This window comes from Pongo pygmaeus, chromosome 11, assembly GCF_028885625.2.
Source record: "Pongo pygmaeus isolate AG05252 chromosome 11, NHGRI_mPonPyg2-v2.0_pri, whole genome shotgun sequence".
Lineage (NCBI taxonomy): Eukaryota > Metazoa > Chordata > Mammalia > Primates > Hominidae > Pongo > Pongo pygmaeus.
This window is the reverse complement of record NC_072384.2, coordinates 20,457,441-20,483,920: the sequence shown is the minus strand read 5'-3', so window position 1 is coordinate 20,483,920 and position 26,480 is coordinate 20,457,441. Positions and strand designations below refer to the sequence as shown.

Genomic DNA, 26,480 nt, shown 5'->3' with positions numbered 1-26,480 from the left:
TCTTTTTAGAGACCATTTCCTCCCTCAGCTGCATGAATGTCCCTTTATCATTGTCTGATAGCAAGCATAAACACACATGTACACACATGCACACATATATGTATGTGTGAGTATATCTATAAATTTGCGTGTATATATATGTGTGTGTATTTATGTATGCACACATGCATATATACAAACTAAAATAAAATATCTCTACATTTCTTTCCAGACTCATTGCAAAAGCCATGAGCAGAAATATACAAAAAGTGAGATGGTACTTATATTCCCGCAGTTAACCGCTGTTAACAGTTTTCCAGTCCATTGAAGGACTTTCCAATCTCTTTACATACAGATGTACTATTCGTTTTAATGTCTCATGGCATTCTACAATATGGGTGTACCATCATTTATTTAACCATTCCCTAAATGGTAGATGATCCATTAATTATGTTTTTAACGGTTATCAATGATAATAATTTTACATTGTTTTTGTACATGTAAAAATGTATTTCTGGGACATTATTGAAAGAAACAGAATTCTAGGTCAAAGCAGATATATAAGTTAAGTTTTTAAAATGCCACTGTGTCCATGGCATTGTGGCAATGTTCCTCATACGCTGCACGAGCAGAAAGTATTATAACACAAAACACTGGCAAAGGCTATAAAGGGGCAATGTGTTCCAAGAAGAAATAGTTGGGCCTGGCAAGGTGGCTCACACCTGCAATCCCAGTACTTTGGGAGGCTGAGGCAGGCAGATCACCTGAGGTCAGGAATTCAAGACCAGCCTTGTCAACATGGAGAAACCCGGTCACTACTAAAAATACAAATATTAGTTGGGCACACTGGCACTTGCCTGTAATCCCAGCTACTTGGGAGACTGAGGCAGGAAAATTGCTTGAACCTAAGAGGTGGAGGTTGTAGTGAGCCGAGATCATGCCACTGCACTCCAGCCTTGGTAACAGACCAAGACTCTGTCTCAGAAAAAAAAAAAAAAAAGAATGCATAAGGAAAATAAAAGGATTGATTATGCAGTATCAAAAAAAGAATGCAAATAAAATGATGCAAAATGTTTTTCTGTAATATTTGCAAATTAAGAAAAATAAAATCCAGAGTTTTCCAATTTCAAGTCAACAGATTTATCAAAATACTACTTAAGAAGTTTAGGGAATTTGGGAGAACAACTTGGCAAATACATCAAATCTAAAACCTGTTATTTTCACCAAAAGGCAACCATTGTGGAGACAAAGAGACAGAGAAAGGGAAACTAGAGGCAGAATTCAGTGCTCCAGACTGAACAAATGGAAGTGGCTCCCAGGGTCAGCTCCCGGGCATTGTGCAGAGCCTGATGGAGAAGCTGAAGTTCTCCTCAGTGATATGAGGGCCAAAGGTGGGATTTAAGAACAGAATTGTGAGCCAAGGCAGGTGCTGATGGGAGTGTTCTGGTGCCCGCAAAGGATGATTTTTGAATGTAGAACAGACCTTAGCAAGGTTTATTTTTGATTTTAAAAAAGTGATGTCAAATTTCTTAAAATTTTAAAATCCTTGTTCTTTAAGTTTTCTTTTTCTTTTTTAAAAATTCAACTTATAATGTCTTTTTCTATTTAGAAATCTAGCAGATCTTAGCTATCAAGTCTAAGGGACCTTTGGAAATGTTTAATCCTGGATTTAGTTATTTAAGTACCTTCAAATACTTTAAACTACATATGTGATATATTTTATTAACTTTCCAAGTTCATTGATTTGTTAATTAACAAACAGAATGTGACAAACACTTGTCAAACTTAAACATTCAGAAAATAAATATTTAACTTAAATGAACTTCTTTCTTAGGTTTTTTACTAAGGAAGATTTCAATTAAGGATCTAAATCAGTTGTCTCATACATTTTTTTTTCTTTTTTTTTTAGACAGGGTCTCACATTGTCACCCAGACTGGAGTGTAGTGGTGAGGTCATAGCCCACTGCAGCCGAAAATTCCTGGGCTCAAGCAATCCTACTTCAGCTTCTCAAGTAGCTAGGACTATAGGCATGCACCTCCATACCCAGCTAATATTTGAAATTTTTTGTAGACACAGGGTTTCCATGTGTTGTCCAGACTTATCTTGAACACCTGACTTCAAGCAATCCTCCTGCCTCGGCCTCCTAAAGGGCTGAGATCACAAGGGTGAGCCACTGAGCTCAGGCTTACACGTTTTAAATTGAAGTTTACAAGAATTATACTCGACTAGGCCAAAGTCTCTTAAAAACTATGAATATAAAAGGACTATTAAAATATATTCAAAATTTTATAATAATCTTCCTACAAGAGACAAGAACTAGGGCTGGCCAATTCAAAAATTCACTCTTGGCAGAGGACCTTTATGAGAGAAAAGAAAAATGAGATATTCCTTGTTAGACTTAATGTTTTTAGAAAAATTTAAAAATTAAAAACTCAATTAATGATTATTAGACTTCATGACTTAATATAAGACATTAAGATTCTAAGGGTAAGGTTCTTCCTAAGACTGTCAACTGATACTGAGTCTTAACCCTGTTAAAATTCATCATAAATATGCTCCAGTTTTTTTTTTTTAACTTGGGAATGCTAATTTTTCCTGAGAAAAGTGACAATTACATCACACAGAAGTTTCTGTCCAGGACCAGTTTTGTGTCCTTTTTTCTCTTTCAGTACCATACTTCTTTACCCAAAAACATTCATACCATAGTTTTGATTATTTTAAACTTTTGATACTGAATTTGGAAACTTCTGGGCTTAAAAATTGAATGCCTAAGGAAGACATGTAATGTGCTAAGTGATGAAGATTTGAGGCTGTCAATGTTGGTGACTGTGGTGGAGCACTTTGGCCCCTATGTGTGGAAGCTCATACTAGGGCTCCATAACATCCACAGTTGGCTGACCATGAAACCCATATCACTGTATCGCTGGATTCAAAGACCAAATATGGATCCTCAATGAATTTTCCATTTGCTTAATACACATTGATGAACTCTTACATTTTTCTGTACTTGTGGGATTATACAACTTAAGTTTTGCAATGAAAAGTTTGGTAGGTTAAATGACTTTATTTGGCTTGCAGTGATAACTAATAAGGTCTTTCTACTAAAAGCAGGCAGAGTCTGAAATTTTCTGACATTAGTAGTAAGAACGAGGAAGCAACCATGTTAACTTTTACATAGGCTCAGGACACAGAAAAACTCTCTGTCATGTGCAACAAATGTAAACTATAAGAGCAGGGCAGGGGCAAAGGCTGTCTTCTGGGTTAATCTATTTTAAAGATTTTACAAACTAGAAGCGAAGAGGGATTGAAAATAGAATTGACATCTTCCTTTCCCATTGGGAATTTGTAGAATAAATTCTGTATCATTATGTTAATTGTGCAAACGTACATATTTTTTCTTTAGTGTAATTTTATTTCCAATTAATCCATTTGTCATATTAAGATTCCTTTTCCTACCAAAAAAATCTTTAAAAAAAATCTAAACTGACAACTCCACATTGCATAACAGTGTCTGGAATCAGTGGAGAAAATATGCAAAGCCCCCTAACCCTCACTTTGGCAGAAGTGATGCCTCAGATGTATGCTTAGGTATCACTTTTAGGGAGATGATCTGGCATTTGTTTGAAGGAGGATGTGCAGTGCTCCAGAGTACGGACTTCAGTGACAGGTAGTATGCTTCACCTTCCTGACTCTGTTACTTTGTACTTGGACAACTTATTCACCCTCATCTAGTCTCACTTTTTAAATCTGTAAAACAGGGGAAATAATACCATTAAAGCAACATCCCAGATGGGATTGTGAGCACATGTCAAAGTTTTTTCAGGCTTGTTGGCCAGGGAAAAGCCTTAAAGAAAGCCAAGATCAAAATTTCCTCTTGGTGGAGATATTTTGTCGGAGACTAGGAAGGAAAAAAAAAGTTTGGTTAAAAATTATTCAAATAGTCATAAGGCTAGTTTAAGGTAACTGGGGTCTTAAATATGATCTGCCTTAGGTTTTAATGGGATTCCCTTGCTATTGTGTTGGGAACTAACTGAAGGAGTCAAGAACGGAAGCTGGAAGACCAGTTAGCTGAAAATTGTAGTTATTCTGGTGAGAGATGCTTGTGGCTCAGACTAGAGGAGCATCAGGGGAAGGGTGATAAGTGGTGAGATTCAGGACAGCTTCTGAAGGCCCAGCCAGCAGGAATTGCTCACGTCTTGGATACAGGCTATGAGAGAAGGAGAGCATCTTCAAGTTTGGGGACCTAGATACTGGTAAGAAGGGTATTGCCATCAACTGTGATAGTGAAAAACACAGGTGAAGCAGGTGGTGGGGGCAGGGTGAGGGAGGAGATTGGAAAGTCAGGTTTGGTTAAATGTAACAAGGATCAAGGTGAGCTGGATGGGTAAATTGAATTTTTCAGCAGACTTTTTATCTTATGAAAATCTATCAAAATTGTACAGAGATTTTACAGGAATGCTAGATATTCTACGTAGCCTGCCTCCCCACCCTCAAAAAAAAAAAAAAAAAGCTCTGAGTTGCATCATGCATAAGGGTTCAGCTTCTGATCCAATTAGAGGACAATTATCTTTCTAAGTACTTAAGCAATAAAGTTGTTAGGGCCCAAAAATACAGCTCAATGGACATAAGTAATCAAAAAGAATTGCATTACTGCCTTGCATCCCTAAGTGGCCACTAAAGAACGTACAATTCATGGTCTCTATCTTACTTCTCCACTCAGAGAAACCTGAGTTTCTCTTCTCTCTCTCAATTGCTCCTTGCCTGTGACTGCACAGAAGAAGGCTCTTTTTCCTTGTGTTACTGTTTTCTCACCTTTAAAAAAAAACACACACACAAAAGTGAGGCTCCTTTGCCTGCCCTCTTTCCTACTGAGCTCTGATTGTGCTGCTCAGGAGCATGCAGGTAATAGTAAACGGGTGAAGGCCAGTGAAGCTGTGACAAACTGAAGAGGCTTAGCTAACAGAGGGCTGCACCCCAGAAATGTCTGTCATTCATTCATTCAATCTACAACAGTTTATAGAGTGCCTACCCTGCTTACTGCTTTGGGTACGTCAGTGGACCAAACAGACAACAAGCAGTGCTCTTATGGAGTTAACGTTCATTTTCAGAGAGACAGACACTGAATCATAAACTGATGGATAAGCAGAGTATCTAGTGTGTTAGAAGATAATACACGCTAAAGACAAATAAAATGGCAGGAAAAGAGATTCCAGGGAAACAATGAGGAAGGTTTGCACATTAAATAACATGATGGTGGCAGGCCCCTTTGAGAAGGTGACACTTGAGCAGGAACATGAGCTGAGACATGGGGCATGTGGACATCTGGGGAAAAATGCTCTGGGTAGAGAGAATTCCAGTGCAAGAACCCTGACAAGAGAGCATTCCTGGTGTGCTTTAGGGACAACAAAGTCAGCATGGTTGGAGCAGGTGTAGAAAAGGGAAAAGTGTAGGGGTGAGTTGAGAGTGTTAAGGGGAGCAGATCAATAAGAACTGGAAGATCATTTTAAGGATGTTCTTTTACCCTAGATAAAATAGGGAGCCAGAGGAGAGGTGTTTAAAATTATCTGCCTTAGGTTTTTATAGGGTCCCCCTTGCTCTTGTGTTGGGAATTAACTGAAGGGGTCAAGGATAGAAGCTGGGAGACCAGTTAGTTGATAATTGCAGTTATTCTGGTGAGTGATGCTTGTGTCTCAGACCAGAGCAGCATCAGGGGAAGGGTGATAAGTGGTGAGATTCAGGACAGCTTCTGAAGGCCCAGCCAGCAGGAATTGCTCACATCTTGGATATAGGCTATGAGAGAAGGAGAGGACCTTCAAGTTTAAGAACCTGGATACTGGTAAGGAGGCTGTTGGCATCAACTGTGATAGTGAAGAACACAGGTGAAGCAGGTGGTGGGGGCAGGGTGAGGGAGGAGATTGGAAAGTTCGGTTTGGGTACACAAAGTTTGGAATATCTATTAGACACCCACGTAGAGCTGTCCAGCAGACAGCTGCATAGAGGAGTCTGGAGTTCAGGAGCGAAGACTGAACTCAAATCTAAACGTTGAAGTCGCTGGTGCGTAGCCATGAGATTTGCTTTGACTTTGCTCAGTAATCTTATTTTTGCTTTAAAAGAAGCCAAAAATTCATATTTCTTCTGTGAAACTTTCCAAATTAAAAACAAACTGACAGACTGCATTTCCCTGAACTGTCTTGATTCCTACTGCTTTCATCACACTTTTCCCAGGCCTCATCCACTCCAGCTGGAAACTTCAGCCCGGCCCCAGTTAAAGCTAAGTTACAGAGAAATAACCACTCTGATCTTCCTGAAGGAAAGCTGTGGGGGTTCTTTTGTTCTTCTTAAGGCTGACCTAGAGAGAGTGTGTTCTGCTGAAAGTGTGCTTGCCAGGATGCTTGAAATTGGACTCCAGTTTATATACTCAGAAATGTCTGTCTCTAGGTGGCTCAATCTCACAACATCCTACAAAATCTTATCTCTGCTCTGAAGCAGTTTCTTTGGCTGTCTCCCTTGCTGTGCATTTGCCTTTAAAGAGAAATACTCTGTTTCTTCATATTTCCCATGAACAGCCAAACACAGTACAAAACAACCACCTTGAGGCCCAAACCATGTACCTCTGTAGGATGGACGGTGAGCGTAGGTCCATGGACCACTCTAGATAAACCTTTTCACTTTACCTATTACCTGGATTGTCAATAGCCCACCTAGCAACGATCCTTCTCTTTTGGAAGAATTTTTTATTTGGATAAACATTATAAAGACTTTTAACCCTCCGACTTTTTTTTTCTCCTTTCATTCCTATCTCTTCTCTTTCTTTCAACCCTTTATCTCATTTCCCTTAAGACAATGCACGTTCTGCTTTTATACAGAGGCTAACAGCTTCCAATGTGTCTGCCACACTATCTGAGTTTTTCCTGGGACACATCACCAGGGCTTTGGGGAGTAAGAGGAAAGCCATTGTGTCCATGCTGAAAGCTTTCTTTGTTAAACATTGTGCACCAAAGGAAGTCACATCCATCCAGATGCAGTTATAGATGCAATATCGTTAGGACTTTAGAAGACAGATGTTCAATGTGTTTATCTCCTAGCAATATGGATTAAGAGCCTTACACCTAAAAGAGTGAGTGCCCTCATGCTTAATTCACTCTTTTCACTTCCCAATTCTATGATGGGTCTTTTTCTGGGTTAATGTCTTCGATGCTCAGTTTATGCCACGTAGACAGAGAAATAAACAAAAGCCCAGTTAAAACGAGCTGATTAAAGAATATGGAAATTATACTCATAAAACTGCCCATTTTAAATAAGAAAATTGGTGTCATGCATCTTTTATCTCAAGCGTCTGCTTTACAGATGAGTTTTTCTAATCACAGCGTGCATTGAACCAAAATGAACCAAGCTTGAAGGCAGCTCTACCAGTGCTCATTTATTATTAATTTTTCTTTCTCATTCTGGGAAAACTAGATTTTTCCTTGCTCAAGTACTCTTTTACCCTTCCGGAAATGCATCACTGGTTTTTCTAAGTGACCATAGACAAATGAGTTTCTAGCAAGTTAATAAAAATGTAGTTTCTATGTTTTTATTGGTAAATTGAGTTTATCACTGCGAAACAAGGTCTATGTGAGGCATATTAAAGATGTGTTCTAAGTGCCCAGATATTTCTTAGAGCTTTCCCTTAAACCCTTCTCCCTACGTGCCGAAGTAGATTTTGTAATCTTTTGTTTTAAAAATATTTAAAGTGGGGCAGGTGCCGTGTGGCTCATGCCTGTAATCCCAGCACTTTGAGAGGCCGAGGTGGGTAGATCACCTGAGGTCAGGAGTTCCAGACCAGACTGGTCAACCCGTAGTAGAGATGGATAAACCCCATCTCTACCAAAAATACAAAAATTAGCTGGGCATGGTGGCAGGCTCCTGTAATCCCAGCTACTCGGGAGGCTAAGGCAGGAGAATTGCTGGAACCCAGGAGGCGGAGGTTGCAGTGGGCTGAGATCTTGCCACTGCACTCCAGCCTGGGTGACAGAGCAAGACTCCATTTCAAAAAAAAAAAAAAAAAATTAAAGTGCAGAAAATGTTTCTTTTTCTTTTTGTAATAACAGGATTCTTCTTTCTTACCCAAAGTTAAAATTCTGTTAGTTGAAAGTAAGAGAATCCCAGCTCAGACTAGCCTAATTGCATTGGGGATTTTTCTGGAAAAGGGTTAGGCTATTTCACAGAATCCAATATAGATGAAAATAGCCAGCCCTCAGGAAGTTCATGGGTGCAATGAAGTCTCAAGAACAGCAGGGACCGACCACACAGATTTGGCATCCCCCTTTTTTGCTGCATGCTGCATGTCAGCATATTTTTTGTTTATTCTGTCTCTCTTTCACTGCAGACAAATTTTCTTGTGTCTCAAAACATGACCACTGAGAACGTCTGGGTTTTTTATTTTATAGTTTCAGCCACCAAAAAAAGGCAACCCTGAACTTTCTTGGGACCCAAAACAAAAAAACTACAGAATAAGCACCTATTGAGTGTGCTTTGCTCAGTTTTTCTTTCTTAAGGCAATTTATTTTTTTGTTGGGGGAGGGCAGCAATAATACTATCATTTGCTCGTTATGGAAATCTCTGTTTGTGTTTATGTGTGTGCTGTGGGGAGGGGGATGGGATGGTGCAAAAGGAGGTGTGGAAAGGTCATGGAAAAACTGGGCAGCTTCAGAAGAGGAAATTATGGCAAAAGGTAAACTACAGAAGAAGCAGTATTTCAGAAGCAGGGAGATGCTGGGATGTGAAAGAAAACAGGGTGTGGGGACACGGGGCATTCAAAACAGTGCTAGCCCCCCAGGATCTCCTGAGGACATGCCTGGAGAAAGAAATCCTTACTTGGATGAGGACATCAAGGCTCTAAGTTTTTGGTACTTCCCTCCCAGCACAGGCATAGAGCAGGACACGATCTCTGAGTTACCCAAGAGAAAAGCCTGTGGCCTCTGCTGTCCACCAAGACCAGGAGAGTGGGTGGGAATAAAAAGGAGAGGTAGAATTTGAACAGAGAGAGGACCACTTTTTTGTTTGTTTGGTTGGTTGTTTCGTGTGAATACATCCCATAGCAAAACTATGGGTCCTTTATTTAAATCTTTCCTGTACTTTAGGCTATCGTTGAATACCATAAAGTTATCAACAAGCTTTTCCCAAACATAAGCCCCGTCAGCACAACTGTATGTTTGCTGTGCTGAGCAGAAAATTTCTAATAATATGTCTGAACATATGCAGGAATAATAGTTTCTGGGATTTGAAACAATCATTGCTGGAGGCTTTCCTACCTATATAGGGCAGTCAGAGTAAATCATCTTACTTTTGCTTGCCTCAGATTCTTAGTGGCTTCACAATGAACCCATTTATTGTATTATATACCACTTCTGTAACTTCATTGCTTGCACCCTCTCTCTTTTTAAATTCGCGGAATTTATTTTCCTATACTCTCTCAGGCCCTATAAAGATTGTTTTCAAAAATTATGGTATGTATCATTGTTTTTACTCTTAATTTTATTCACTACATTTACTGAGCACCAGCCAGGTTATCTCTTAATGGAGGCAGTATAAGAGGTGCAAAGAATAACCCAAAGGCACCGTGTAGTAAATGGGATTTGAACTCAGATACATGTCTCCCTAAAGTCTGTGATTTCTGTCTGGAAGATGTAAATGTTACCTCCACTCCCATTAGCCTGACTAAGTCTAAAGATTTTTCCTTTACACTATTTTTGAAATTTATAAAGGCTGTGTTTTATTTTGTGGTGTTCATGCTTCGTATCTTAAACTTTTACTTAATCTAGTCCTGGTCTGTTAGAATCATGTTTGTCCACATCATTTGTTGTAGTTTTATGATAGTCCATTAATTTTATGTACTACAGATTTCCTAAGTAATTTTCTAATGTTGGACACTTATGTTGATTCACCATTATGAATGGCATCATTGTGAATAACATTAATTAGCATATATATTTTTCATATTTCGAACAATAGCCTTAAGACAGGATCATCTCAGTGTGATTGCTGATTCAAATTATATAAATATTTTATGGAGTTTTTTATGTGTGTGGTAAAAATATTTTTCAGAATAGCCATATTATTTTGACCTTAAGTAGTAAAGCCTTTGTTTTAAGGATAGCATTTATACTTTTACAAATGATAAAATATCCTTGCATTTTAGATGAACAAGTATCATCTTTTCTAATTTCATGTTGTCTTTGTGCAGTTTAAAATAGATACCTGGTCATTCCCCAAAAGAGAAGCATGAGGACAATGACCTCAATTATCTGCCTCTCCTTTAAAAATGCAAAACCATTAAAAAATGTAAAATGATTATCTTTATACATTTTATTTTTTGGTAAGTGAAAAACCTTACAAATTCTGACCACTTCAAATTAACTTTAAGTCAACATGAATTTGCCTCAATATTAACATCCTTAACTTAAATACTTACATCAGCTTTGAGACTTTCATTGCCCAGTAATGCAAGGTGATTCTACCTTTTGTGCTAAAACTGTAATATTCATACTATTTTGATGTCATTCAATCTGCTTTAGGTATGGGAGTATAGCAAATCAATATCTACTATTAATTGAGGCAGTTGGATATGAGATATTTTTGCTTTCCCCTTTCTGCCAAATGATTAGGTTTATTTTCTTTTCATTTATGTTTTCTTCCATTAGGTGTTTGCCAAACTACTGTGAACATGGAGGAAGCTGCTCCCAGTCCTGGACTACCTTCTATTGTAACTGCAGTGACACAAGTTACACTGGTGCCACCTGCCACAACTGTGAGTAGATTGATCTTTTGCCCCTGGTGGTTTGGACAAAACTCCAAGAATACCATTGTTAACTTCAGGATGTATTTAGCATGGGGCAGGCATGTTTTATTCACTCATTCAACATGTGTGTTTTAAGAGGTTATTATATAGCAAACACTTTGTTGGGCACAGGGGATGCATGGATACAAGCCATATTCTTGTGGAGTTTATGGTCTACCAGCAAGACAGACAGGAAGTGAGATCATGACAGTACAGTTGAATAAGTTTAAGGTGGAAGCAAGGGAAGGTGCTGTAGGCACGCAAGAGGGAGCTATTAAGTCAATTGCATTGCCTTGATGAGTTCTCAGGTGGCTATAATAAACAAACTAACATCTCTGTGGTCTAAGTAACAAGGTCCATGCCATGCCTGTGTCACATGCCCATCATGTATGACAGAGGCCCTTCTTCCACCTTGTCCTTGTTCTTAGATGGTAACAAAGTTCTATTATCTGGAAGATTGCTGTAGTAAGAGGAAACACAAGGAGGGAAGCACAGGGAAGCATGTGCTATCTTTTCAAAGCTTCTACTTGGAAGTAGCAAACATTACTTCCACTCACATTCTATTGGCCAAATAAAGCCACGTGGGCACACCCAACTTCAATAGCTGCTGAAGTGCAATCTTACCATGGAATGGGAGAAAACAGAACCTGAATATTGGTGGTAAGTGCTAATGACTGCTTGCCAACCCCAGTGTTAGGGAGACTTCAAATAGAAGACCTGAGTTGATCTTGTTGTAGAAATATGGGAGGAAACAAAAAGAAAGAAAGAAAGAAAAAGGATACTCAGAAGCAAAGAAACAAATGGAGACATAAAGCACAGGGGCCCTCTGCTCTGTGGAAAATTGGAATTTTCAAATAGTTCCAGATGGCTGGAGGGTGCTGAAGGTGAAGAGGAGTGATAAGAGGGGAGACAGAGGTAGGCTAGGGTGTACACAGGAAAAGGAGTGAGGGATAGAAAACAAATAAAGAATATGAGCCTTGATTTTTTATTTATTTATTTATTTATTCATTTATTTATTTATTTATTTATTTATTTTTGAGAGACAAAGTTTTGCTCTTGTTGTCCAGGCTGGAGTCCAGCGGCACAATCTTGGCTCACTGCAACCTCTGCCTCCTGGTTTCAAGTGATTCTCCTGCCTCAGACTCCTGAGTATCTGGGATTACAGGCACACACCACCACACCCAGCTAAATTTTGTATTTTTGGTAGAGAAGGGGTTTCACCGTGTTGGCCAGGCTGGCCTCGAACTCCTGACCTCGTGATCCACCTGCCTCAGCCTCTCAAAGCACTGGGATTACAGGCATGAGCCACTGTGCCCAGCCCAGCCTTGATTTTTATAATTGTATAGTCTTTTTGAGACCACGGGTTGGGGGAAACACATGAAAAAGTATAGAAAGTTTGCCAGTCAGAGAAATGTATGCCCAACATGGACTATAAGTGTGATTGAGAAAGGTAATTCTGAAATCACTGTCTGGAATTGTAGAGCATTTCATGAAAAATTAGAAATTTGAAGTTGGCTTAGAAGGTAGAAGGGTAAGATAAACATTTTCTAGACATGAGAGTACAGCCAAGGCCTGGAGCCCTTCTGAGGACTTCAGTGAGAACTGTCACTCAGGGACAGTTCTTGCCAGTTTTTCTTAAGTGCCTGCTGTTGTTGGGCTGGCACTTGGGGATGCAAAAAGAACATTGGTAGATGCCAATAGGGCTGGAACCAGACTGAGCCAAGATAAGTAACGTTGATATTCTCATCTTTAAAGACCTCTCAGCCATTCCTTATCCTCTTCCATTCCTTCAAAGCAGGATTCACTGATGATGTCCATAGGGAAGTCTGATCAAATTAGAGAAGAACTAGTCCACTAGTCCACTGGTCATCAGGGAGTGAGTGGTTATTGCTGTTAGTTGCCTTCAGAAACAAAAAAATATTGTTTGGCTTTATAAAAAATATGTCTTATTAAAACTTTTCTACTGACAAATTTAGAATTCTAAGTAACTAGAAGAGTATCATTGGATTGTTCACACCACAAAGGATAAATGCTTGAGGGGATGAATAACCAATTTTCTATGAAGTGATTATTATGCATTGTATGCAGGTACCAAAATATCTCATGTACCCCATAAACATATGCACCTACTATGACCCACAAAAATTAAAAATAAAAATACAATTAAAAAGAAATTTAGAACAGTGAAAAGAACAATAGAATAACAGAGATTGAATTTAAATTTTACCTAGTTCCTTTTTTTTTTTTTTTTGAGATGGAGTCTCACTCTGTCGCCCAGGCTGGAGTGCAGTGGCGCAATCTTGGCTCACTGCAACCTCCGCCTCCCAGGTTCATGCCATTCTCCTGCCTCAGCCTCCTGAGTAGCTGGGACTACAGGCACCTGCCACCACGCCCAGCTAATTTTTTATATTTTTAGTAGAGACGAGGTTTCACCGTGTTAGCCAGAATGGTTTTGATCTCCTGAACTCGTGATCCTCCAGCCTTGGCCTCCCAAAGTGCTGGGATTACATGCTTGAGCCACCACGCCCAGCCTTTACCTAGTTCTTACATGTGAATATGTATATGATTTTATCAATTGAGGGATCCTTTTATTTTTTTGCAGATCCTAGGAAGAAAAACTAATGAACTCTTGTGGGTCCATCTAAGGCCAAAATTACATGTTTTTATCTAAGAGTCCCAGTAAACACCAATCTCTAGGTTTTAAGTCTGGTTCCAAAAATATTATCACCAAATAGCCAAGAACACCATATACCTATACAGAAACATTGCAGGACCCACATAAGGCTGTCCAGATTGTAATGTCAGTGCTGCTGTAAGAAGTTCAGAGACAACTGAAATGGCCATCAGTTTAATAGCAAGACAAGGGAAACATGAAGATTTAAGTCAAAACAACCCATATATCAGCCAAATCACATTACAACATTCCCGTGACTGTTAAAGCTTATTCTGCTCACTTTCTCCAAAAGTAATTTAACAACTTTTTGAGGAGTTCATCTCTATGGAGACTGTTCTCCTTTAATTTACTTCATCCATCAGGCTAAAAATAGAAGATCTCGAGCTTTAAAAAAAAGTGTGAAGTTGAAAATCAATGGAGGTGAGGTGCTGATTTTTAAAGGAACACTGTCAAGCCTGATGAGCAGGAGACTCAACATACAAAAACCTTAAAAATATCATTTTTTTAACACCTTCCTATTTCCTTTTCTGTGAAATTGCTCAATGCCTACACTGTAGGCTGCAACTTTGTGAAACTCTATCTTTGCTTCTGGGCACTCGGCCAGGACAAATCAAAATCCCTTGAATATTTGTGACATTTGGCAAGCACACCTTGATTCCCTGTGCAATTCAAATATTTGTCCTCCCTCTAACTAATTTCCCTCTCCCCCAGTTGGATGAGGACCATTGTTTTTAGTCATTTTGCAAACCAAGTGATTTCATCAGCAAGCTTGTGTCTCACTCTCAGCAAGCATGGGTCCCACTCACAGGCCAGGTGAGAGCTTCTGCAGTGCAGAAGATGGCACACAGGGCACCCTTTGGTAAGAACAAAAACAAATAGGCCTGAAATTCTGCACTTGTGGAAATGACAGAATCCTTGCTGTGTTTGAGGGATGTTTTACTGAAGGAATTGACCACAGTAGAAACAAGAAATCCAAACTCTTTGGATTAATAAATTATTTATAATAATTTCTTGAGTATTCTCTTAGTTTTGTCAAGCTCTTCGGAAATAGTCTTTTCCCCCTCATTGTTGGTGCTTTCTAGTAAATGTGAAGCAAGAGGACAGACTTGGGACAGATAGGATTAACTTCTTTTTGTCCAGCCTTTGTGGATAAAAGAGGTCCTGGGTGAGGCGGGCACAATGTACTCTCTAAAGAATAACAAAATGGAAATTCCCAAAGCGTGTGGACACAGCATGCTGCTGTCGAAAGTAGAGATATCTTCAGTCCGTCTTAATTTTTTTATCCTTATCTGATGATACTTAAGGGACTTGGATATGCTAACTTGGTCACTTTTCAAACATACATCATTCAAAACTACCTTTTTAAGAAAAACATGATGAATGTGTGGGCAATTTCTGTCCAATCTGTGGTAGCTTTCCCATATGAAGAGGAAACCTACCCCATAAAGTGCCATTGGAGACTACTATATGATGTTTGTAAGTTGTTATGGTTAGAAAATTTCTCCCAAAGTGGTATCCTATTCTCCACAGGAGTAACCAAATAAAAACAGTGTTTGCAGTCCACCAGATTAATCCCTGGCAACCCAACCAATGTTCAATGCCTTCCAACTCCCAGAGATAGATACCATAGTTATTAATTGAATACAATGTGCAAGTTCAGAAGCCTGTATAATCAAAGCCAAGCTTCTAAGTACTCAGGGTATATTTTGGTCATGGTATGTCATATCTACTTTATTAAGAATCCAAATTAAGATAAAAAGGAACAGGTTTTTGATTGTGGGTTCTTAGGGCATAGCTGGCTAGCTAGCTAGATATCATTACAACATAACAATAAAGGGATATGCATAGTGTTATTATCTCCATTTTACAGATGAGAACATTGAGGCCCAGAAAGCTTATGTACATTCCACAAGGTCTCATATCTAGTAAATGGTAGAGGTTGGCCTTTAAGCCAAGGGAATCTCCCTGTTGATGCCAGATGCTAAATCCTGCATCTTATTTCTTCCTTCAAACAAGCAAGGCATTTGCAAACCTCTATATTACAAACTTGGTGATGGGACTTTCATGACCTCCTTTATATTGCTTAAGACACAGTAGAATAGTGTGAGATTGTAATTGAAAATACAGTTCTAGAAGACCGAGAGATAAGAAAGTTTTTGTGTTCTAGAATAATCATGAAAGCACTATGGAAGGAGGTAGAATGACTTGGAGGACATCTAAAATTGAAATAGACAAAAGGAAAAGGGAGGTCTGTCAAAAACAGACTGTCAAGGGCTAAGACATGATAGTAGACAAATATATGCTGTGTTCTGGGACAATGCAGAACTTGCCTGGCTCAAAAAAAGAAAACATGAATTGCACTAGTCATTCATTCCTGAAGGCCAAATGGGATTCCTATAAAGCACTTTGCCCTAGAGAATACTGAAGCACACTTACTATTATAACCAGAGTTTTTCACATGCTACTGCAACACCTATAAATATTATTTTAATAACTCCAAATTATTTTAATAACACCAAAATAAATAGCCCAAGACGTTTTTGTTTCTATATTCAACCATCTTAATATTTTTCTTTGTCTTTCCTATTTTGGTAGGAGAGGCAGAGGATCTGTTTTGTTTCCAAGTATTTATTATTGTAACCAGCACTATGTTAAGCATCTTTGTATTTAAATATTTTCTGGCCGGGCGCAGTGGCTCACGCCTGTAATCCCAGCACTTTGGGAGGCCGAGACGGGTGGATCACGAGGTGACGAGATCGAGACCATCCTGGCTAACACGGTGAAATCCCACCTCTACTAAAAAATACAAAAAATTACCCTGGCGTGGCGGCAGACCCCTGTAGTCCCAGCTAATCGGGAGGCTGAGGCAGAAGAATGGGGTGAACCCGGGAGGTGGAGCTTGCAGTGAGCCAAGATCACGCCACTGCACTCCAGCCTGGGCAACAGAGCAAGACTCTGTCTCAAAAGAAAAAAAAAGTATGTATTTTTTCTTATACCACAAGTTCTATGGCTTACTTAAACAAACCTCAGAAACTGCTTTATTGAGTCAAAAGTTCTGAATAGTTTTAAGAATCTTGATTCATATTTCCAACTTGTTTTCCTGAACTCTTATTACAGTTTACACTCTGATCACTACTTTCTGAGATCTTGTTTTACCTTCTCTGCCATTATTGTTTACTACAACTTATAAAACTTTTTACATGTATTTTTACTAACATAGTGGCACATTAAAATGGAGATTATTATTGACCCTCATTGTGAGTTCCAGATTAAAAAAAGAGATTTTTTTTTCAGATGACTTGTATTATAGGAATAAGGTTGCTTCCACAATCTTTTTTTTTTTTTTTTTTTTTTTTTTTTTAAACCCTCCAAATTTTTTATTTTTCAAGGTAGTTTTTCCCAGACTATGCCTTTTGAAATTCCATGTAAATTTTATAATCATCTTGACAATTTTTCTATACAAAAGTCTGATGAAATACTAATTAAAATTGCATTGAATCTGTAGATATTTTGGGGACAAGTAACATAATGCCACTTTTTTTTTCAGATGACTTGTATTATAGGAATAAGATTGCTTCCACAGAATTTTCTTTTTTCATTCAACAAGTACTTTTTGAAAGTACATCTGATTCATTAAACTGTGAATTTAGTGATTACTGTCACATTGAACAGACCCAGTAAGTGATACAAGCACTTGTCCTTGATCTTCTCGATGTTTATGTCTGATGACACTCACATGTGCCCTGTCCAGGGTCTTTTCACCATTTCTCAGCCTTTGCCAATCCCTTTTCAACAGTGTAGGCTCTCTGACATCCCGACAATGCCCTTTAGCTCATTTTTCAGCTTTGCAGAAGGATGTCAGCTTTTTTCCTCTTCCAAGCCTGATGTAGTGCTTCTTCTATGGGGAAGTCAATAGCCGTGTATTGGTTTGGAGCATATTAAGTCATCTGGCTATCAGATGCCATAGTAATCCTTGCAGAGAGACGACACTTGCTTTAATGGTAGGTAAATGGTCCTTTGACTGCATGTAGCTATGTTAACTACCTACTGAGACTATAAACCTATTTAGGTGAGAAAACATGCCTTACTTATACTTGTACCAGTCTCATTCAAGGCTTTGGTGGCATATAGGCTATTATAGAAATGGTGAGACAGAAGATTAAGCAGAAAAAAATAATACAGTGTGCTCTTAGTGGAAATTCCATAAGAATGGGATGATATCTGAATCTTCCCAGGGTCTCCAGCCTCTGGTCTAATCCCTGACACATAGTAGATATCCACTCTTTGATGGATACAAAAACAAATAAATGAATTTATGAGGCATGTGCACATAACAATGTCAAGTTACTGTAGCAAAGCATTGTTACTTTTTTGAGAAAGTGAGAAAGTGCTCAGAATAATTGACCTTTGAGCAGAGATTTGAGGGATGAGAAAGAGGAAGAGCACAGACAATGGCCTTGCAGGAAGAGTGAGCTCCATGAATAAAGGCAAAGTGACATGAATATCAAGCAACAAAGTGGGGGCTATGAGACACCTGGCATGACTAGAATTGAAGGTGAAATGGGGGAGGCAGGAAGCAGATGCAGGAAATGCAGTCAGAGTAGAAAAGACAGATAATGAATTGAGAAGGAACTTACTTTTCAGCTGGCCAACTAAGAGCCAGCCACAGTTTGTTGGTTTCATTTTAGTGTTGAGGATCGGGTTGCTAATATTTGTTTGTTGTTTGCTTTGTTCATCAGTTTCTTTTTTTTTAAATGTAATGGTGATGGTGCTTTGGAGCATACACTGAAGATGGAAGGTGTGGGTACTAGGGACAGATACTGGATGCAATTTGCAATTTTGTGGGCAGCAAATAATGAGAACCAGCACAAGCTAGAAAGCAGGGACCTGATATGAAAGGCATATCTAAAATTGGATCAAGTAGACTTAAAGAAAAACTGAACACAGTAGAGACAAGGATGACTTTTAGCTTTTTAACTTGGAAGACCTCATGGATGAAGAATGGAGTGACTAAGTCCTGAGGTCTGTCTCAGTGTGACAGCCTAGCGTCAAACGCAGGCTCTACAATTTACAAGATATATGACCTAGGGCAAGAAGCCATGTGAGCTCCGTGTGCTTTAACTTCCTCACCTGTCATATGGGGCTAATAATAGCAATCATTTCAAAGAAGTATTATGACGACTGAGTAAAACGATCTTAAAGTATTTAGCATGGTTCCTGACAAATACAAATTTCCTGTTCCATGTTAGCTGCTGTTTAAATAGACAGAGGATGTGTAGAAAGAGGAGGAGATTTAGTAGTTGGACTTCAGTCTAGTTTGGGGCACAGTATTTGCCTGGAAAGTTTCCCACTGTGCAGAATTAGCTGGAAAACTCTGGAGTGAGGCCCATGGGGAATATCAGAATCAGTGGGTGTATAGTTGCTGAAACCTTTTGAGTAGATGAAGTCAATCAGGTGTGGTGGTAGGCCAAGTGTGGGACCTTGAAAGTAAAATATTTTAAGATACTCAATAAGAGATACAATCAAGAAGGAATGACAACCAAAACATATAAATAAAGTACTAAGGAAAGTGTAACCTAGGAGTCAGAAGAGGGATGTTTCAGGAATAGACTATTCACAGAGATGTCTAGGTACATGGTATCTCACAGAGTACTTTTTTTCTTTTTCTTTTTCTCTTTTTTTTCTGTTTTCTTTCTTTTTTTTTTTTTTTTTGAGACAGAGTCTCACTCTGTCACCCACAGGCTACAGTGCAGCGGTGCGATCTTGGCTTACTGCAACCTCCGCTTCCCAGGTTCAAGCGATTCTCCTACCTCAGCCTCCCGAGTAGCTAGGATTACAGGCACAGGCCACCACACAAGCTAATTTTTGTATTTTTAGTAGAAATGGGGTTTCACCATGTAGGCCAGGCTGGTCTCGAACTCCTGACTTCAGGTGATCCACCCACCTCGGCCTCCCAAAATGCTGGGATTACAGACTGAGTACTCTTTCATCATAATGATTGGTAATTGTTAAATGACTGGATAGATGTTTAGGGAGAAGATGGAAAAAAAGCACAATAAGGGGGAAAAATGAAATAAGAAAACCAATAAAGTTCAACCTGAGGAAGCTAATTCAAAAAAAGAAAGAAAGAAATCAGTAATTTTCTGTCAGCAGCCTAGGACTGTGGCAGTATTGGAATGCACTGGAATTTGCTGATCCAAGAGAATTTGTTCATTGATGACTATCCCAGGTTTTGTCAGGATCTAGGTGATTCAAAAGCATTCACTGCTGTTGAGAGGATTTCATTCTCCTTCAGGAGAAAAAACTCCAACCTCCTTGAATCCGTTAATGAACAGTGAATGCACTGTGCAATTGAATGCACAGGACTGCCTGTAAGGGGGAATGCTTCTTCTGGGAGGGAGAGATCTGAGCAGGCTGAACTGGATGGGAGAAAGTCTTCTTAAAAGGAAGCAGCAGACACTGGGGTCTACTTGAGGGTGGCAGAGTGGGAGGAGTGAGAGAATCAGAAAAGATAACTATTGCTTACTGGGCTTAATACCTGAGTGATGAAATAATCTATACAACAAACCCCCATGACACGTGTTTACCTATGGAACAAACCTGCATGTGTACCCCCAAACTGAAAATAAAATTTAAAAAGAAAGAAAGTCTTCTTAAAGAAGAGATTGGACCTGGGCATAAAGCCTGGACTTGGGAAGTCAGATAGGTGTCAGGAGGGTGTTTTTCAAGGGGGGACATCAAAATAAGGACCAAAAATAAGGATGAGCTCAGGGGATGTTTGGGGTTCACCCAGGGCTCTAGCCTAAGGGGAAAGGAATGGACATTTGTTGAGCCCTATGTAAGTACCATATGCTTTACTCAGTGGTGAATACATGTCATCTCACATTCTCAGCTCTAGCCCTGTTAGACTCTGGCGGCTCTTCAAACAACTACATCTTCAGATTTGCACATCTCTTGGCCACAAAGACTTCTTACCACTGTCTTTTCCTGAGGAACCTCTGTCAACTGATGCAAGAAATCTGAGCTGGCCTTTTGCAGCTATTGCTTCTTTTTGCTCCTTTAGCATTCTCTCACACAGAACTTATTCCACCATATAAAAATTGTCTGCTTCCTGTTTTTCCTTGCAAACTGCCACTTTTCTGTGCATTTCTCCTTGCATATTTGGCACCTCGTTACACATAGTAGACAATCACTGAACGTAAACATTCTTTTATGGCCAAAATGCTTAAAGCCACAGAACCGGTGGAGTTTGAACTTAATTCTAGATGGCTTGAAAACACTTTCTCTTCACATTACAACTTCTTAAGTGCAAAGAAGAGTACTCTTAAATATTTTATGGAACACAGAAGGATTTAAAAGCAAAACTAATCCAAAGACTTCTTATCAGAGAAAGGAGGGAATGGAGGGTGTATATTCACCTTGGATTGATTTTCTTCCTTTTGAATACATCTCAGTGATTTGAGAGTTTCCCTCAGTCGTATCCTACATGTGAATTGGTTCCATTTGTTCTTTCCTTCCTCTTTCTCTATGTCTTTCTCTCCATCTTCCTCCACCCCCTTGTTAATCGAGGCTACAGTAAAGCCAACTTCAAATATTTACACTGGGTTGATAAAGAGCAAGAAATGTAATCACAAGTTTTAGCTTTGTTCCAAACCCCTACAAGCAACAAAAGATTCCAAAATATAAGTGAAGATAATTAACTGAATATAATTTAATTGTTGATGTTGCTTCCTTTGGAGAATCATTGATATTTACTTTGAATACCGAGCAAGAAAAATTAGCACCTATTTCTAATGTATTTCAATCAACAGAAGATTAATTGCCAGAGAAATACAAAGCTCTAGTATGTCCCATGAGTAAGAAGTGATCTGGAATATACATACATAATAAACTCAATATATGAAGACACAGTTTTCACTTGTGCCTCCACTTTGAATCCAGACAGATCGAGGTTATCAATAGCTCTCTGGTATCAGACAAATTATTTAACTTCTTTCAGCCTTGGTTGTTTTTGGTCTCTAAAATAACAGTAACTCCTTTACACAATTGTTATGTGGATTAAAGGCAAGAAACAGACAACATCTAGCACAATATTTGAAATTTGGCATTTCCAGGTTAAATGGTATCTATTACATATATATATAAAGTTATTTCCATAAAAGTTTAGAAATACTTTTTCATATAAGAGACATCCTTTCTATGCTACTAGATCATATGGCTGTTTTCTACTATAGATTTCTACTATACATTTTTTATACTACAGACTACCAAATCGAGGTTAGGTTTTGGCATAGGTGTTGCCATCAGTAGAAAAACCAAGAGGCAAAACGTCACCAGTAGAATCCTGGTGGCGGGTTGTCGGGGGGGACGGAGGGGTACTCCTGCATGAGTGGGATCCTCTCTGCCACAAATGACCTTAGGCAAGTCACTTACTTTTTGTGATCCATGATTCCTCATGAATGCTGTGTGGATTATATGTGGATTATACAAGGTCACTAAGGAAAATTGTTTTGATTTGCTCTAGCAGCATGACTCAGAATGAGAATGTGATATAATCTCACTCAATAGTTTCTATTTCTTATCTTAGCCATTTTATAATATTCTAGCCTAAAATAACAATTACATAAACCAGATAGTCCACATCTTGTCTATAGAAAACACTAAGTATTAATTTACACTGTTACCTCAAATAGGCTTTAAAAATAAAACAGGTTAAAACATGAGGAATGTTCTGCAAGCATCACAGCTCTTTCAGCTTTCCCTTGAAGCATTTGATATAGTTTAATTACTTGGGTTTTCATTTGGAATGAGTCAACTCAAAGAGTAATAAGAGTAGTGAGCAATAATAAAACGAAGACATCATGTGATTGTTCAGTATAATTTATCAGTATTTTTTAAAACTATGACTGACTTGACTAAGTTGTCATGAAATGAAGGAATTTCCAGTGTGTTCATTCCAATTCATGCAAATATATTTTGACTATGTAATTCAGAAACAAAAGTCAGAATACATTTCTCTAGTCATTAAAATTCTATAACACAATAACACTGTGACCTATGTATAGCAAGTTATTTCAGCAATGTGAGCCTCATTTGTGCCATATTCAAGGGAAAATAATAGAATCTGCCCCTCAGTGCTATTGGGATAAATTCATGAATCAATGGGTGTGAAATCTCTCTGACAAGTATGATCATAATCCTTTCTTATAGATTTCTTCTCATGTATTTACATCATTTTGTTCCCACTGCAACCTTGGTGAGGGACGAGGCAAGTACACTTTAATGTACAGAGGAAAGTCACGAGATGTACAGTGGTTTAATATGGAGAGCCCAAGGACATTCAGGTACAACAGCCCAGCAGGACAAAAGCCTGAATATTGTGACTCTTTCCAAGATTTTTCAGATATATCATGCTCTAGACAAGGTCAGTTGTTAGGGAAAATCCAGGGTTCTTTTAAAATATAGTTTCTGTTGTTTCCTAAAAGTGACTTTGATTATATCATTGTCCAACTTCTAATTCTTTAGTGGCTCTCTGTAACCTTATTGAATAAAACTCTTTACTATTTGATCTCAGTAAGTGAAGCCTTTCGTTATTTGGAACCCTCTTGGGTCACAAACCATTTTAAGTCATGGCCCTGTATGTGTCCACTTTATAGCAGTTTTGATCCACTATTCATTCCCTGAGCATGTTCCGTTTTTCTTATCTTTCCAGTATTTTGGCCTTGAAGTTATTTCTCCTGGAATGTTCTTTCTGACTTGTCTTCCAAATAATTGTCTATTTTCTGTTCTACTCTATGCTCTCCTCTAGTATCACCTCCACGTGTACAGGTGGCTGCAATAATTGACTTTTGATCTTTCTCTGGCATTAGGTTGAGCTCCTTGAGGTCATGCACTTTGGCTTTTTTGTTTTTTGTATGTGTTCCCAACTCCTAAACCAGGTCTGGAATATTACTCATGCAAAATAAGTATTGAGAGAACGGAGTTCTAATTTTCAAATTGTTGGTACTACCTTGAAATATACTAATATCCATTCCTTATTGAGGGAAGGTGAAAGATAGCAAATCAGATAACAGGCCACAACCTCTGTTAGGCTTTCCCTTTTGGCAATCAGGTAGGAAAATTTCCCATTTTTAATTTGATGGAAGAATTGAGGATCCTGCTTTTTATTTAAAGAGTATTTCTTAAAGATCCTCACACTACATCCCCATTTGCTCTCAAACTAGCTTGTAAATGATTCTTCAGTTGGCATAGCTGTAGTTCCAGATTTTAAGATATTAGCATAAATGGGATTTTTGGATGGCTGTATATATATATATATATATATGCAGAAAACATAAAAAGGAGATAAAATTTTCCATTGTCATAGCAGGACATGCAATTGAGTTTATTAGTCTGTTAACGGAGGACTTGTCAAAGTCAGTTTTCAGTGGCACAGATTTCCTGCTGGCAGCTAATGTGATGATGAAGACCCTGGCAATCATTCCCTTGTTCCTGTCTCCTTGATTTTGCTGTCATGATGCCTGGAAGAGGGAGCTAATATTTCTGTCTGCTAACATTTTATTTCATTACTGCATGTTGACTAAATGGGCATTCAATGGAATAACTGTTACATAACATATGCAGACTAGGGACGGCTGCAGCTCACAGGCCATCAGAGGAGAAGCTGGGCTCTCTGGCTTCTACTTTAACAGAAGTCTTCCATCTAATGACGTCACTGGGGGAATAGTCAAAACTACAGAAAATAAACCCGTTCTGTATTTGGTTTTGTGTTTAATGGCAATGCAGTATGAAAAAGAAATTGTTTTTGAAGATTAGGCTGCCCTGGTTTAAATTCCAGGCTCTAACAATTACTAATTGAGTGACCTGTGGGAAATTATTCACCTTCTCAGAACGTTAGTTCTCTCATCTCTAAATATAGGGATAGTGATATCTATGTCTTAAAATTTTTTGATAAATAAGAGATTATGCTTAGAGCGGTGGATGTAGTGCCTATATAGGAAGTGCCTGATTAAGTTTACTTATTTTACTTCATCAGTCCTCTACACTTCTACATTTTCTGGCCATCTGTGCATAGCTTTTGGACTAGTAACAAGTTCTGATTTCTATGTTTGGAAGGGACTTTTAAGTACAAGTGTGTTTTCTTGCAGACTTCTTCAAATCGATGCTCTAGAAAAGGACTGATAAATACCTCCTGTTATCACTGTAGTTCTCCAGTAGCTATAAGATTTATTTCTTTTAGGAAGTAAAATGTACCTTCTAACTTTCCTTAGTGAGTTTTATTTTGGCTCTCAATGATCCTACTATGGACTTGCCATTTTTTCCACAGCACCATCATCACATCTCAGTCGCTTGATATGAAGTATAATGGTGGGCTCCATAGCTCCTGAAATCACTGGATTCAGAACATACCTAGGAATAATCAGAGTGAGAAATTGCCTTTACGTATTTTAATTACATGTAGTATACTTATCATTACATTATAATACATCCCTAAATCAGTGAAAAGTAGCTGATTCCACAGTTTATTTTGGCTGCTGTTATGACATAATTTCATTGAGATATTTATTTTTATTCAACACCAATTCTTGTACATCTCTCCTATTTTGGGGTCACCCATTCATGCAACACACATTTGTATCAGGCATGTATAAATATCTATTCAGGTTCAACAGTCAACCAAATATTGTGGGTGACACTTGCGCAATTGAAGGTCTGCTTCCTGTTCTCAAGGACTTTAAAATTAGCAGGAATGTGGGCAGAAGGGAGATGGGTTATATACTAAGAAAATAATGCAAGATTATACATGGTCAGAAGCTAAATTGAATATAGGAAATGGCCAAAATATAGGCACCAAACAAGGAGAAGGAGATGATCCATGAAGAGAAGGGATGTTGGATAATGCTGGACTTGAGCCAAACCCTGTGGCACACATGGGATCTACACAGACAGAGAATATGACAAAGGGTCAAGAATCAAGACTGACATTAACTTGGTTGGAGTTGGGGTCAGAGGGATATGGACTTGAATAGTTTGGGGATTCTTATTAATGGAGAGAAGTAATGATGACAGACAAAACTGGTTTCAGCCAGAGTTCAAACAGAGAACAGAACCAGTGGAAAAATACATGACAACAATGGTCATATTGTTATCTTGAATTGACCAAGATGCTGAACATAGCCGGGCACGGTGGCTCACGCCTGTAATCCCAGCACTTTGGGAGGCCGAGGTGGGCTGATCACCTGAAGTCAGGAGTTTGAGACCAGCCTGGCCAACATGGTGAAACCTCCGTCTCTATAAAAATACAAAAAAAAAAAAAAATTAGCAGGGCATGGTGGCAGGCACTTGTAATCCCAGCTACTTGGGAGGCTGAGACAGGAGAATGGCTTGAACCCGGGAGGCATAGGTTGCAGTGAGCTGAGGTGGAACCACTGCACTCTAGGCTGGGGGACAAAAGCGAGACTTTGTCTCAAAAAAAAAAAAAAAAAAGATGCTGAACATGTGAAAAAAAACTGCCCTTGTTTTCTACATTGCAACAAAACTTGGGGGTTCATAATCTTACAACTCAAAAGGGTCTCCCCACAGTCTTGGAACTGTACACCCACTGGAAACCACAGGATATAGCTCACCAGAGAATTTTCTCCCCAGAAGGAGACAGCATCCCTACTTCAGAAGGCCGAGGCGGTGGATCACTTGAGCTCAGGAGTTTGAGACCAGCTTGGGCAATACAGTGAAACCTTATCTGTACCAAAAACTAAAAAAATTAACCAAGCACGGTGGTGCACGCTTGTAGTCCCAGCTCCTTTTGAGGACTGAGGTGGGAGGATCATTTGAGCCCAGGATGTTGAGTCTGCAGTGAGCTGAGATCACACCACCGCACTCCAGCCTGTGTAACAGAGTGAGACCCTGTCTCAAAAATAAATAAGTAAATAAATAAATAAATAAATAAGACAACAGCATCTTTGATGTGGACAGCTTTTTCCCAGGATCACAGATCAAGACTTCTCTAC

General features: G+C 38.8%; 1 protein-coding gene across 1 annotated transcript in view; it reads left to right on the top strand.

Annotated features, from left to right (window-relative positions):
- Nucleotides 1-26,480, top strand: part of CNTNAP5 (contactin associated protein family member 5) — an 874,937-nt gene that overhangs the window by 508,600 nt on the left and 339,857 nt on the right. Inside the window, exon 11 of the mRNA XM_054478744.1 lies at nt 10,663-10,769. Within this exon, the coding sequence (XP_054334719.1) occupies nt 10,663-10,769 (107 nt within the window). The remainder of the gene's footprint in view (nt 1-10,662; nt 10,770-26,480) is intronic.